A 16,269-nucleotide genomic window follows, 5' to 3' on the forward strand; every position below is an offset into this window, starting at 1 on the left:
GTGATTTTTTTGCCATTTAACTAAAACCAACCTCAGTCTCCACTTACATTCAAAATAAGGGACAATCTCTTATCCAAGAGCAAAATTCTTAGCAGATAAACTTCAACACTTATTCAAAACATCACTTCTTTTCTTTTTTAACCTCAATGTTGTTGGATTTTGGCGAATTGGTTTAGTATTTTAAAAATGGTGGGGTTTTCTGTTTTGTTTGGGGTTTTTGTTTATTCTTTTTACTAATCTTGTTCTTTAATACTTTTAAGTTTGAACAAAGATAATTAATCCAAAGGCAGAAAATACATCGGAAAGTTTAAACTGAAATTTTAATGGCAATCTAAAATTTGTAAGCAGATAAACATGAGGATACAGACGTTCACATTAGACAATCTTTTACAACTATGGATATCTTTTAACTCTATCACAAAGCAATGTGGGTTTTACTATTGGTTTTCTATTATGTAAAACAGATGATTTTAAAAAAAATCTTTTAAAAGCTCTGTCATACAGACTGGCCAGCAATTCTGAGTAGACGAGTTGCACATTTCTGTATTCAACCCCGACTAAATTAAGTAAATAATTGAGCTACCTGATGTTCCCCAAGCACTGTCTCTCCACTGATCTCCCAGAAATATCCCTTTTGGTCCATCTTTGCTGGAATCATCAGATTCCCAAAACTTTTTACCCGGCAACAGCTGCTGCAATTAAAAAAAAAAACAAAACAAAGCATGATTAAAATAAGTATAAAATGCAAACATAAACCATAAGCGTCTCCCTTCTAAACATGAATCAATCATTAAACACAAACTGATACACGCTTTATAATCAAAATATTTATATACTCCTAGGGTGAAAGCCATACAGCAACTGAGATAATGATTCAATCTCTGCAATCCTCTTACATTCTTAAATGCTTTATGTATCCCACACATGTAAGCACACACATACAATTTACATTCCCCAGCCTCTCAGCATGAGAGCTGCTTGCAAGAAAAATATTATCAGAAAAAACTGTTCTGATCAGAACATTGTCATGACTTCCACCTGAGCTGTGAGGATACCTCTAAAACAAATTCCTGCCTTCAAATAGTGTGGTTCTGATGCTGGCAGTGACAGAATAGCTCAAGAGGTGCCAAGAGTTCTCACTTCTCACTTATTTAATGACTGCTGAGGACTCCCCATGCTATGAAGGTTATTTGTAAACACTAATAAGAGTGAACAGTTCTGGGCCACTGCACCTGACATGCATGTATTGTTCCTATCGAATAAAAAGAAAAAAAGGTTATACACTTACTGAGAATGAGACAGAAAGTCATCCTTGGCTTGAATGAATCCAAGGAAGATTGTCCTCAAGTTCAGAAGATGGCAGAAAGAACAATGTGCCCTATTTAGCAGATGTATTTTGAAAATACCAGCTTCGCTGAGGAAACACCTGCTGTGTGGCATCTACATATGGCGAGGGGAATTTCGAGCCCTGCTTAAGTGCCTTAGATGTCAAGCATACAATCTTCAAATTAAATCTTCTGGCTGAATGAGATGTATGCAATTCAGACAGGAAACAACAGTACATTCATAGCAAATTAACAAAATAAATGAGCCTTGCCTGCTGAAGTTGGAATAAAACTAAAGGAACTGGAAGATTAACAAGTACTTGCATCTGTTTGAAATTACCAGAGAACAAACAAGAATCATCAGATTAATCGATATCTCCTATATACAAGAAACGTTGATAACTCCATCAAACAACCTGCATATTTAAGGCTACAGCATAACAGAGTAATAGGCTGCTGGATGAAGATGAAGCAAGCATAAATGATTGAAGAGCTCCCAGCTTGCAGTGTGCTCTGGTTTAAGACAGACAATCAGAAAAGTTGTGCTCATCAATTACTTTTTAACTTAAGGAAGATCTGTTTATTCAGAAAAGTATCATGAAGCAGGTCTGCACATACAAGATCAAACCCAAGGTTCAGATGTGGATAACAGATTACACAGAAGACAGGTATTATAATGAAGGCAACATCAATTCTACCCCACACTTGAAAGGCAAATTTCCTGCCAAATTCTGAAAAAAACAAAAACAAACACAAGAAAAAAACAAAAACAAAAACCCACCACAGATAAGACACCAATTACATCCAGCTAGTTAACTAACACTCAAAGTTGCTGTTGACTAGAAGTAATCCTGCTTTTGCACCAAGATGTGTAGAGAACAAGATCAGCCGTGACAAACACGGCAGCCGACTACCAGGGAAAATAAATAAATAAATGCAATCCCTTTGGAAAAAAAAGCTTGTACAGGCACAAGATGGAGGGCAGGCGTGGTGACTGAGCAGACCCTGGAGTAGAAGCACTGCTGCTTCAGGGGATCTCAGACAAACCTCAAACTGTACACAGGCATGCGAGTTTTACAGCCACAGAAACACGCTCCCAGCTCCTCAGCCCGCTGCTGACTGCAAACCCGGAGCAAGAGCTGGCGTGGGGCATTTTCCAGCTGAACTGAAACTTTCACGCATATCCGTGAATATTGTCTATACAAGCACACAGGAATGTAAAACAAAGCAATCCTCACCTACAGAGGCTGAGTCAACACCTCAAACTAACACATAACAGGTCAAATTTAGTGCCAGTAACACTCCTCTTGTGCCAGGCACACCAGGAGCTCCACTGCTGAACCAGCTGAGATCCTCCTACAAGGCTGAAGACACTGCATGTGTGTGCTGTTTGCTGCCACAGTGCTAAAGAAAACTTATTTACAGACAAACGTTGCTCAATTAAACTTCAGTTTTACTGAATGTACTTGCGTAACTTACTTCCCCACCCTAATGACCTCTTCCAACTCGCAATAGCCTTCCTCCTACTAATTCAAAAGCAAAAATCTCCAGATTAGTTTTCAAACTAAGGCTGAGATGAGCTCATTCACCTTCTGTGCCCAAGCACACTGCAGCATACTCCAAAGGCCTTCAAAGGTACGTGCACTTCAACCCTACCTGGGCATATGGACTCCAGTACCTGGGCTGTCACTAGGCCGGGTGAAAGAGCTCTATAAAAAGTGTCAGGGACACACAGGACTTGAACCCGCCCTGCTTCTCAGTATTCATTACAGATGCAGAGTCTAGAATCACAGAATGGTTTGGGTTGGACGGGATCTTCAAAGATTATCTAATCCACCCCCCCTGCAATAAGCATGGACATCTTTTGAGTATCTTTTAGGTTGCTCAAAGCTCCACCCCACACTTCCAGTGATGAGGCATCCACAAAAATTACCAGAGGGATGGAACACCTCTCCTAGAAAGAAAAGCTGATAAGAGTTGAGGGTGTCCAGCCTGGAGAAGAGAAGACCCCAGGGAAACTTAGAGCGGCCTCCCAGCACTTAAGGGGGTTACAGCAAAGAGGGGAGGGACTCTATCAGGGATTGTAGGGATAAGATGAAGGTTAATGGTTTTAAACTAAAAGAGGAGAGATTCAGACTAGATATAAGGAAGAAACTTTTTATGATGAAGGTGGTGAGACACTGGCACAGGCTGCCCAGAGAGGTGGCAGATGCTCGTCCCTGGAAGTATTCAGTGTCAGGTTGGATGGGGCTCTGAGCAACCTGATCTAGTTGAACATGTCGCTGCCCATGGCAGGGGGGCTGGACCAGATGAGATTTAAAGGTCCCTTCTAACCCAAACCATTTTATATCATTCTGTGATCCATGATTTCTCTGGGCAACTTGTTCCATTGTCTCACCACCCTCACTTTCAATTTCTTCCTTCTGTCCAAGAAGTCTCTCCTTTCTTTCCCTACAGTCAAAACACTTGTTCAAAATACTGGCTTTGAGTACCAGAACTTTTCAGCACAGAAACACCAAACTTGTGTTCTCCCCAGTTCCTCCAATATTTGGCATACCATCCATGCTTACAAACTCTGAATCTTGTACAACAGTCTGTCCAAGCAAGACCATTTAATTGCCCATTTACTCTAGTATCCCATTTTCTCTAGTATCCTGTTCTAGTGTCAATATTTTCTAGCAACAAGTCATTTCCACCCAAACCTATCAGAAAGGTTAAAACTCAAAGTAAGAAGGCATTTTAATCCAAGTGCTAAGCTTCCTCTGGGTTTTTATTGTCTTCTTCCTACTGAGAGGACAAGACTCAACTTGCTCTTTTAACTCTCAACCATGGAGTAGAAAACACAGTGTTTTCCCCGGCTGCTCCTTCTCTCCAACCAGGAGAAAAAAAAACATCACAAGATATGGGCAAGTCACTCACTTTTTAGAAATGTGTTGGTGACTTTAGGATTTATCATTGCATCGTAAACACAGCATAGGACTGCTCATGATTCTCTCAGCTAAAGGATAAAAGCAGAGAAACTTGCACCACACTCCCCTTTTATGTAATCCAAAAATAACTCAGGACAACTGTAAGGACAAGCGACTCCCATCAGCAAAACTCATTCCAAAACACACAGACTAACCTGTTCTTCCATCTGCACTGTGGGGTGATGTTAAGGAGGTGAAAGCCAAGTCAGTGCTCTCTAGTATTTATAGCATAAACATATATCAGGTGCGTTACAATTTTTTCAAGCTTCTGTCATTCCCATATTTCTTAAAATGTAGCTTTTTCACTCCTGTGGCTGCCACCCCACCAAAAATAGCTACTCTTCTCATTTCATTTCAAGGAATTTTGAAGAAGAAAGAGATATGGACCAATTAAACAAAATTTTAGCTGCAACTAAACACTTCTCATTTCCTTTGACAATACGTTACAGTGCAGGAGGACACAATCTGTTCTGCAGTCACACCTCTAATAAAGGATGAGAAGGGGCACAGTGTTGCAGAAAGGAGATGGTAAAGGATGAGCAGAATATTTTCTTTTCAAGGAATGAGCAATCTCTAGTATACAAGAAAATTAAACTACTTCCATAAGCTCCTGAGTTTCCAAAGTGTTAATAAGTTTTCCTGATATGCACAAGAAACTGACAGTGAATTCAAAATTTATGAAATTTATTTCTACTTTAAAGTAAAAGGCAAAATGAAACTTAAGCAAAAAATCACATATAATGGAAACCTAAGAGAAAATCTGCATCTGTAAACCAGCAGAGAAAAGGGCAACAGGGAGCACAGCAACTGTCTGGTAAGTACAGTCACAGCAATAGGTAATCTCAGCAGTTTTAAAGCAGTCTTAAAGTCTGAAGCAAACACGCGTAAAGGCTCAGTAATTATTCCTCCTGAGGAAGTCTGCTAGAGGTAACTAAGTTCAACCTTCTTCCTGGTTTTAATGCTTTGACATACTCACTTTCTTCTGCAATATAAACAGTGGCAACAAAATGAGATTTTTCATTTCCACCATTTTAACATTTACAACACATTTCCAGACCAGCAGCTCCAGCAGGAGCAAAGCCATGCTTCAGCAATACTTTGTCTTCAGCAGCCACACCAGACAAAGATATTTCTTCCCACATGCGCCCCTCAAAGCCCCTCTTCAGAAAGAAAAATTTCTTGTAGGTCCACGTTGCAAATCGGTCAGAGCCCCTGCAAAGAGCAGCCTGCCAAACTGGCTGCTGAGAGGGCCCGAGAAGGGAAGGGGAGAAGTTTGCAACACACCTGCAAGCACCCCCCTGGCTGCTGTAAGAACAAGAATACCTTAAACAGGTATTGCCCACACAGGCGTGCCGCAGTTCATGCCTTTCAAATCTCAATTATAACAAAATTATACACTAAAGATGTGGAAAGGGACATCCACAGACATGAGGCACCAGGTTCAGACCCACCTGGTATATAGCTACATAAACCAGGAGTACACTCCTAGCTGAGAGAGGAAGAACGAACACTTCATAATAATACGTGTTTATGAGCCACAGCAACAAGCTGTGTTGTGGAGTGGAATATACAGAGCAAGCTTTTAGTTGTATTTTGGTTGCTCAGCTAAATAAATATTTCAATTTTCCTGACCATACAAACTGGTCACTACCACAAGACCATCTCCTCTGGCTGGAGGGCAACTTGAGACTAATTTAGCCCCTTGTTTCAACTATGCTCTACCCCTTTCCTAAGGGTGAAAACACATCCACTTACCAACAAGATCCTGAAGAACTGCACCCAGCCACCTTCTCACAGTTTATAATGAATCACATCAAGGATTAGAAAAAAAAAAACATCTCACTATCTCGTGCATACACCCCCTTACTGCACAAATGACGACTATCCCCTACAGTTTAATCTTTTCCCCCAGAAGCATAAAGTTACCAACTGGAAGCTCTGTACCATAAGCAGAAAGAAGCAGAATATAAATGTTTATTTTACATACTGATTCTGGATTTATTTACAGATATTGGGGGGGGACACACACGACCAAAAAACAATATTAACAGATGGCAATGGGGGTCCTTGTTCTGTCAAGTACTGCTCCAACCAAATCTAGAGGTTTAGCAAGCAGTAATCACCAGTACTGAATTATGCAACAGGCTGCCAAGACAACAAATTTTTCCTCAGGGAAAGTTGTCAGTTGCAATGGAAAAAAAAAATATATTTTAAGTATTAACCTGTTCTTCAGGTTGGAAATTAGAAAAGAATATGCAGCAGTTTATAAATAGACTAGTTTATTCATTTCCCAGTTTTTATTAAAATTGACCTTATCTTGTATGAAAATAATCCTTTTAAGCTCTTTTACAGAGGACTTACAGTTAGGCCAATATTAATTTAGCAGAGTGGGGAGGAAAGGAGAGGACAACTTCCACATCAACAAAAGCAATTCTACAACCAACAAGTGCAGAGCCTGTGCATATAGATCCCACTGAGATGGGATTACGAATTAGACAAATTAAGTAAACTGATCCCCTTCAGACAAGGCAAATATTGAGATAAAAGAAGCCATCTGTGCAGCTGGAGAACTCAGTTTATCTGCAGCAACAGGTAGGAAAAGGCAGAGCATGTATTTACAAGTTCACATTTGGGCAGCACTGCAGGTTTACAAACACTAAGATGTTATCTACCCTAAAAAAATGTTGCCATCTAAAAAACAAACAAGATAGGGAGGCTGAGCACACACCAAGCAATCCGAGACTGACTGCCACCGGCTGCTGTACAGCTTTTGCTCTTCCCTCTCAAAGAACAGGCAGCTTTCTGCCAGCTCAGGGAGTTAAACTGGCTCGCAGGAGGGTCTGATAGCACAAAAATGGGGCCGGATCATCATACGAGGGAATATTGTGGGAAAGGTTCTAAAAAATTATATAAAATCATCTGTCCCCTGGTGTGGCCTGGCCTGCCCCGAGCCATCAGGACGTGGCAGTGTAGCTGCTGCAGCACCATCCCACTTCACAAACCCAGCTTCGATCCTCCCATTTCTAAGGCTGCTAGCACTAGATAAATTGCAGGGAAAAAAACCCCAAACAACTGCGCAGAAACATTAGTCAAAACCATCAATAGTCCCAGCCCAGCTGCCAATGAATCATAAATTTATGAGAACACAGTGAAGGCATCATGAGCCAAGTCATGTGGGGGGTTTTTTTAGGGTTGGGGTTTTTTTCTCCTTGTTTTTTGTTTGGGGTTGGGTTTTTTTTAAACCAGATACAAGAATGTCTAGGCCCAGTGTCGCAACCACTTTGCTTAAAAAGGTCACTGGAGAGGCAGAGGCTTGTCTCTGACCAACTGCATCAAGGGGACATAAACGCAGACATGGTGAACCACCTATTACTTTGATGTTCAAGAGCTCTGCTACAAGGAACAATGGGGGTTGTAGTAATTTCACTGTTTGGCCAGAGCCAGACCTACGCTAGACTCCAGCACTAAAACCTGCAGGGGACAGCAGCAGAGAGCAATAATTAAATGCTTGTCAGATAAAGTGGAAGATATTTGTTACCAGTGTTTCTTTTCAAGTGAGATTCACTGTTACCCCCAATATTGATACTTTACAATTTCTGGTCCAACTCCTTCCATTTTTGAAGTTAAGTACCTACCAGTTGCCTAATGTCTTTCTGTTCCCATCCTCCTCCCACCCTCCTGGATTAAGTTACAGCTAGCTACTCACCCACCTGCTCTTTTATTCTAGACCACAGGCTTATCACACAGCATAACCTACTACCAAATCAAGTCGGCTGCCGTAGTTCAAAATACATGTAATGCACTGATGACAAACACCACCGTGCAGTCTCCCTGCACTGTCTACTACCCTGAAAAGACACTGAACGTATATTCAAAAATGCAAAGCTACAGATAAAAGAGATTTAAGTGAAGAAAAGCACACAGCCAGCTCCTGTGTCTAGAAGGCCAGAAAAGAAAGAGAACTTACATAGCTCATGTTAAGCCTCAGATAAGTACCACTGCGTTGTGATCAAAGACCAGCAGCCAGCTCCAGCAACTTGGACACACGTCCTAGCCTATGCGCTAAAGCAGCAAGACCGACCAGCCCCTCCTTGTCACTCCTGAAGCACCATTCTTCAGCAGTTCCTATACACAATTGCTTTTTATCACTTTGCAGTTTCAACATCTGCTGAGAAGGGGAGTTTGACATAAAACCAGTTAAGATTTCACTACAGTTACGTGGCTTGTAGTAAGGCTCCAAGATTACTTCCTTTGTTACAGCTAACAACCTGGACAAAGTGCTAAAAAAAAAAAAAAGGGTATCTTTTCTCATCTTTTTTTAGAAGGCTACTTGCAACATTATTGACCATGTTCACTATTAATGGTCCCAAACTTTTTCATTTTAGAGCAGGGCAAAAGGGATTTCTATGGCTCTTCTTTTCTATCTCACACTTGAGAAAGTATTGCACTTCCACTGACACAGAAAGTTAGGGGCATACAAGGCTGGTTGCAGTGGAGGAGGGTCAGATTTTGAAGATGGAAACAGCCACAGTGCAGATGAAAGTTGTGTTTTGGTTTTTTTTTAAACTAGTCTTAGTTTTCCCAGATTAAGATATCTGTTCATCATCAAATATTATCTATCCTGCCATCAAAAGGCAGATAAGGGATTTAATTGTTTGACAGTGCCCTTTAAAAAAAAATGCTCTGATGTCTTCAGAGGCACAAACTCTTTAAATCACTAAAATTTTGATGTTGCTTACTAAGAAGCAAGAAAACAGGAAGATAAAAAGATACACTAAATGTATAAACACTCTTTTCCTATCTTTCTCCTCCAGGTTTTTCACTATCAACCATAAGTATGATATTACTGACGCTTCCTGCAGGTAAGGCTCAGAAGACACAAGATGAAGAAATACAAATTAAATTCTCTCTTTTTCTTGTTTATTTCAGACAATTTTTCTTAGTACACCGACTTTCTCCGTAAGTTTCCTTCACATTCCAGGAGCAGGAGGAGCGGAGGAAACTATCTGTGCCTTGCTAAGGCATCTAAACAACAGATAGGGCACGCTGCACAAAATCAAAGTCTGTAGTTGCAGAACATGGTCTTGAAAGCCAATACGCATATCCTGTGGGGATCTCAGTTTACATAGTTCTTTAAATCAGCCAGCTGGATCTATGTTGAAATACCTTGGGGAAACACAGAGAAAATTCAATAGATAAAGAAAGGAAACTGTGGGATGAGGGAGAAAAACCCCAAGAGAAGCAAGAAATAGTCTCTTAAAGAGAAAGGTGAAATGTCACCTTTCCTGGAAAAACATGCACTTTCCAGTGTGTGGAAAAGCCCAGTGACAAAAGGATTCCAGCTCCAAAACTTTCTGCATCACAGTTACAAGAAAGGGGGGGGGGGGGGGGGAACCAAAAAAAAAACCAAAAAAACAACAAAACAAAACAGGTGAGTCATCATTGAAAGGCAAACCTCCTATCTTTAAAAAAACCAAGCCCAAATTCACTTCTCTGAAAAAACTGTTAAATAAACTGAGTTGGTAAAAATCAGCATATTTAGGAACGCCTTCAGGCATTTAAGCTAACATGACCTAATGCCACTTAAGTACAAAGCAAGTGCTGTACTTACTCTTAACTGGCTTGCAAAGAGCCTGTAGCTCTGTCTCAAAATGAACGTCTTGCTCAAGTGAGGTGTTAAAAAAATAATATTCACAGAACATTCACACCCCCATCATTCCACTGGCATGCTTCATATGGAGGCACGTCAGCTGTTTTTCAGCAGCTTTAGACGGATTTTTAATGTCATGTTTTCTCCTTTGTAAATCATTTTCATCTACTCTTAGTCAATAATTTCAATGTAGGTTAATATAACCTAGAGAAACAGATTTTCCTATCAAGTACTGTCAAATTAAAATGCAATTTAGTATTACGATCTTCCAGAGAAAGAAGGAAGGAAGGAGAGAAGCTAAGCTGCAAGCCCCATGAATTCCCTGGTCTTTCACTCCAGAGATGGCACCTTCTTATGAATCCCACCAAGCAATAGTAGTCCTGGTTTGTCATTTCCTCCGAAACTGTAATTTTTGAGTTCCGGGGATTTCTTTTTTATTTTTATTTTTTAGCCTGGCTCATAAACTAGGTAACAGAGACAGAATGGACTAAACGTGGAGAAAATACACTAGTCTGAACCTGACGGACAGGAAACCAAAAAGAAAGGCTAAAAGAGCGGCCCTCTACCAGGCTGACCTGCTGTACATTAATATCTTCCACAAGACATGATTTTCTCATCCCTGTTCTTCCACAAGCCTCTAAATGGACTGACTATAAAGGAAAAGGGAATGAAGCAAGGAAAAGAAGTGTTTACATCCAACTTTCAGGAACCTAACACAGTCTACGGTAACCTGCTATTCTTTCAGGTCACCCTAAAAACAAGTAAATTCTCTCTTTTCAAAGAAAACCAATGGCTATGTGCCCCAAATCAGTCACCTCCTCGCTGTGCTTCGAGATTAAAAGAACTCCCACTGGGTTTCTATAAAGATAGAACTAAAGGGCCCATTATCTGACAACTCCCTGCTCAGCAGTCCTTTGACCTGTCCAAAGCACTTATCACTTCTGCAGCCCTTGATTACATTGCCCAGCTACTTTAAATGTTAAACACAGTCCTGTGCTCTACGACAAGAGCCAAAAGGTGGCCAGGAGTGGAAACAGGGCAGTAGACAATGACAAACAACTAAACCCACAATATTATGGGGTCTGAGATCACTGGATCCCAAAATAAACATGCTACAAGTATTGTAACACTTGTCACAAGACATATTTCTAACTGTTCTTTTACAACCACCATTTTACTGTTTGATGATACAACAGGTGGAGGGGCTTAGCTGTTCCTCCTACTAAGATGTATTCCAGCCTGACAGGTCTTTATTTTGTTAAAGCACACACACACACACACACACACAAGCTTCACAGTCATAATGGACAACTCAAATTCAGAATCATGCCAGCAGCCTCAAAAACTGTTATTTATTTTCCTCCTCCCCCCAAAAGATACACAGATTTTTTTTCTATAGGCCTTTCACTTACCTCTCCCATAGCCCGTCCTTCCAGAGCAAGCGCTTGAAAATCATGATTCAGTTCATCCATGGAACGCACCTATTTATAGATGGGTAAGAAAAATACATGAGGAAATGCTGGGTGGATTTGGGTTTTTTTATGATAATCACAGTTTATAGCAATTTTTCTGATACACACTGAAAGCACATTTCCATATTACAGCATATAACAAGGTTATTGAGCTCCAGATGATGACTTACCTTTAAGACTCCCAGAAGCTACAAGATTTATAGTTAAATTTATACAGGCACAAAAAAAGGAAAAACCAGCAATTACTTTTAAGACACACAAAGTCTAACACAGCTGCCTTTGCTAAGTGTATTGCAAAGAATAATATTTCACAGTAAGTTGCAGGATTTCAGGTGAGGGAGCAAGAGAGTCAGCATCATTTCCTTTCAGGTGAAAATCAAGTAGACTCTTGTATCAAATAGGCAGATTTATATTCAAGTTACATTGATATGAAAGGGAAAAACACAACGGTAGAAACAAAAAGCAAATTAAATTAAATAACGCCATTTAAAATGGGGAGCGGGGGACGAGGAAAGGAGAGCAAGCAGTGCCTTAAGATCAGTTGCCTGTTTTATTGTACCCACAACCATGTCTCAAAGTGAAAATTCAGAAGCACAAACGAGGGTGCAAAACACCTTAAGTAAACCCCTGATGGGGTATGGCCTTTTCCTCATTCCCAAGAGGTCACCAGCATGTGGACAGCAGCCACACAGCTCCGTGGCTATGCGGGGAGCCCCAAGACTTGCCAGCGAAGGCAAGGCACACAAGGGAGAGGCAACAGTGAAGCAGCCCTTCCAGATTCACACAGGGCAGAGCTCAGGCGCAGCAGGAGAAAGGGGACAGCCCTGGGAGGTGACACGGGCCTTGCTCACCTGGAGAACCTGTAGCTAAATACGTTTACTTGGGGAGTTGTGCCATCATCCACTTCTGCTTTGGATCATGACTTGATTAAAATTGATTAAATCAGAACATTAAAAAAGCAGCAATTTAAAACTGTTAGCTAAGTCAGATACGTCGAAAATGCAAGAAAACACTTCTGATTTTCATGTCCGAATCTCATCTAGGCAAGTCCTTACAGATGCAGCCATTAAGAGCACATGCAGAAGCAAAGAAAAAAACAAACAACTATGAACTTGAAGACAAAGGACAGAAGTTCAACCATGTGCTAGGATTCAGACTAAATGATTGCCCTCCTCAGATAACACACCTGTATCAAAGCAACGCTTATTATAACAGCCACGAACACTTACAATGGTACACAGGCAATACTACACACCTCCTACTCAATGTTTACATAATCCCTGCAACCCAACAGATCTGATACACCTTTCTGCTAGAGCTGGGGTAACAGTTTGTAAAACACTTATGAGTAATCCACACACTCTATCACTGAAGTTCTTCACGGGCCCTTTTTAATACGCAGTGTTGAGTTGTGTCGCCACTGAAGACGCAGCAGGAGATTTGGATGCAGCCTCCTCTAAGGGAAGGAACCAGTAATACCAGGCAGGTGATTTATAGGACCAAAAAAACCCCAAAACTGGTTTAGATGCTAATGCACCACCCTGCCAGTGACCAGTCCTGTAAGCAATTACACCATGACTGCTGACCTTAACCCTGACTTCTAATACTAACCCTGACTTCTAATACTCGTGCCACTATTTCCAGCAGAACCAAGTCAAGACTTTGTTTTGATTATGCTTTATTTCTGTTTTAAGACAAGATTCAACAGACCTCATCCAAGACTATCATGTAGGGAAAGCACCACAGATAACCTCCAGTCCCCTCCAGTCCGAGTTCTTCTGCTATTCTGTAACAATACCACTTTGCAAAAGATTAGTAACATATTGTTAAACTATCGAATACATATTTCTGTAATTCGCAAATCTGCAATGGCCAGTCACTCAGAATCACAGTTTAAAAATAAGATATCCTCTTATTACTGAATCTCAGTTCAAAGTTATTTTCAGTTATGCCTCAGTCTTGCCACCTTCTGTGGTGACGCTTATCACATCAACCATGAATGCAGAGAGTGAAAACACCTTCCAGAAACTACAGCACTGGGCAACACCAAGGACTTTCCTTGACGGTTAACTCCATCACTGATCTGCTGCTAAGATACCTCGGTTGCCTCATGTGAGACAGAAGTTGATAAGACCAAATTCTTCCATGAAGCATTTCAAGCTGAACTCATGGAAAGTGCTGCAACCCCCTCGGGACATGCTAAGCTGCAAAGCTGAACAGTAGCAAATTATTATTTCTCTGAGACCTGTGAGGAATAGAGAAGCTACACAAACAGATTCAGGAGGTGATATTCATTACTCTCACTGCTAAAGCAACGTCCCAGCAAACCACAGCAGCAGCCACAACGGCACTGATCCAGGACTTACAGTGCTGTGGAAGTGCTAGTGGAGAAACAGAGGCTGCTTCAGTGCGTGTCCCCCACTTATCCAAAACAAATAAACTCCCCAAGGTGGATGTTGTGCTATGGGAACCTCAAAACAAAGCTGCAAGAAAGATGTAATTATTGCATTCCTAGCATAAATCAAAAGGATATTAAGAGACATTTGTAGTTTGTTTTGGTCATATCCCAGTCTTAGCAACTCCCTGCTGCCAAGCTGAGTCCCCTCGCAGATTCAGCTGCACTAACATCCCTGTGAAAGCCCCGTGCAGAACGTGCAGCAGTTTCTGAACAAGAATAAAACTCTACTTCTCAGCCCCTCTCTCACCCTTCTTTATGGTATTTTGGCATGTTACGTGGCCATCCTTGCTCCACCAAACATTTTTAAAAACACTAGAATCATGTATTTTTGTTCACCATTTTACATGCAAGAACGTTTTCACAGATGCCTTGTTCAAGCACTTGTCCTGAGTAGAAAACCATGTTATCATCTTGTAAAACCAGTTACAGCAGTGCAGATACGGGATTTACATCCACGTGTGAAGCTGTACTTCCATGCTGGCCTGAATTCTTGGTGAAGCTAGAGCTGGTATAAACATTAACAACGACATCATCTCCAACACAGTCAATGCCTTCAATGCAAGTTCATGATCCTCCACCAGAAACTACAACATTTAGCAATTCCTGTTTCTCTAAGAGCTACAGCCCAGGAAGCACAGACAGATCTCCTCAGTGTTGACCATTTCCAACATGGAGAAGCATGTTTGTCTTCAAGTAAAGCCATGATAGTTGACTACGACGGAGGTGACACAGAGACCAAGATAAGAATCGTGGTAAAGGGCAAAAAGCCCGATAAACATCAAAGAGCAAAGAGCACCCCAGTCATTTCATACCGGGTTGGTATAATTGCAGACCTAACAGAGCACTATTATTTTCACTCCTCTCTTAAGGGTCTGAAGGAAGCTGTCCTTCAAACACACTTTAGATTGCAAATAGCCATCCTAACCTTCCTGTGAAATGATACACAGGAGAAATGGTTGCCTCAATCTCATTCTCAACTGTACTTTACCCCAGTCACTATCAAAAGAAGAAAAAAAGTAATACCGGCTTCTTAATCTGCTGTCAGATGGTAATGGAAGAAATTATTCATTACAGGTATTTAAGTCACACCCCTAATCATTTCTCTTTCATCAATCCTAACAACTATGGATAAAAACATTTTCTAAATCAGGTCTTTGTGCCTGACTTTGGGCACTGTATGCATATAATCACTAATTTTGAGGCCCTTTCTCTCAATCAGACAGTTCCTTTATCTCCACTGATCACTGTATCTACTTGTTTCTAATATAGGTTAGCTTATTATTCAATTTTCAAAGATTGTACCCAAAAGATCCTCTTCTTATTTCCCCACTTCTATGATATCAGACAGCAACACCTCTTCACCTCTTTTTCTTACACAGTACGCACAAGTATCACAGGGCTCCTTCATTTCCCTTTGAAAGAACAAATAGCTTCAGAAACAGCAGAACACAAAGCCAAAGTCATGACTTCCTACACTTTAGTATTCCAAAAGGCAGGCAACACTCTGAAATGGTAATGAAATGATAAAGATGATCTGCCACCTCATTGGTATCTATTCCTGTTAGCTATCACTGACCTGTAACAAACACAGACATGGAGAGCAGAGTCATGATGGTATAAACACTAGAAACAAGGAGGTCCACAGAGAACGAACAACTTCACAGATGAGCACTAACATCAATGAGATCTGATTACCATAAAATCTGGTTCACCACTGCACCAGTTTTGAAAGAAATCCAGAAGACAACGCCAAGATGAATTGGCTGCACAAGGAAGCGATGCCCTGACATCTGGATACAACATGACAACCTGGTCCCTTGGAGGAAGAGGTGATTGAGAAACATCAGGAATCACACGGAGAGGTCAGCTGTAGTCAAAATTGCTTCATAAGTGATACAACAAAACCTGACTCCCGCTCTCAGCCAGCAGCAGCCCTCAGTCACGGCCCCATTTCAGCCTCTTCCACCTCTGCGAAGCAAAATGCAAAGTGCGCATCCTCACCAGCTAGCAAGAACAGACCTTCCCCCCTTCTTGACAAGAGTACTCTTTCTTTCTGATAATGCAGAAAACCAGCAAGCTTGCTTTTGAAGCCTGCTTACCAAAATTAAGGCTCTATACATCAGCAACCGAACAAGAGTTACAAAGCAATTTCACTGCACAAGAACATTCCTCCCCTTCACATTAAATGCTGAGTATGCACTCAGGAATTATGTAAATCTCACTGAAATTAATGAGAATCTCATTCAAGAAGACTAATTTCCACACACGCTAATATATGAATGTATGTCACTATAACACTCTAGCTTACAGCCACTTCACTAACTCTCATAAATAGTTTCCTGCTGTCAGGGTGGAAGCCCGTACCCCAAAGCGGATTTGCCCAGCGCGTTAACTA

General features: G+C 41.0%; 1 protein-coding gene across 8 annotated transcripts in view; it reads right to left on the reverse strand.

The window, feature by feature from the left end:
* PUM1 (pumilio RNA binding family member 1) overlaps nt 1-16,269 on the reverse strand; it is a 78,780-nt gene that overhangs the window by 47,770 nt on the left and 14,741 nt on the right. For 7 of the 8 annotated variants that reach the window (XM_074926399.1, XM_074926398.1, XM_074926396.1 and 4 more), the window contains exons 3-4: nt 11,357-11,425; nt 584-692 (exon numbers count right to left, since the gene is read on the reverse strand). In XM_074926399.1, the coding sequence (XP_074782500.1) occupies nt 584-692; nt 11,357-11,425 (178 nt within the window). The remainder of the gene's footprint in view (nt 1-583; nt 693-11,356; nt 11,426-16,269) is intronic. The other variant, XM_074926393.1, reaches the window with a different exon arrangement.

Source organism: Athene noctua, chromosome 24 (assembly GCF_965140245.1).
Source record: "Athene noctua chromosome 24, bAthNoc1.hap1.1, whole genome shotgun sequence".
Taxonomy (NCBI): Eukaryota; Metazoa; Chordata; class Aves; order Strigiformes; family Strigidae; genus Athene; species Athene noctua.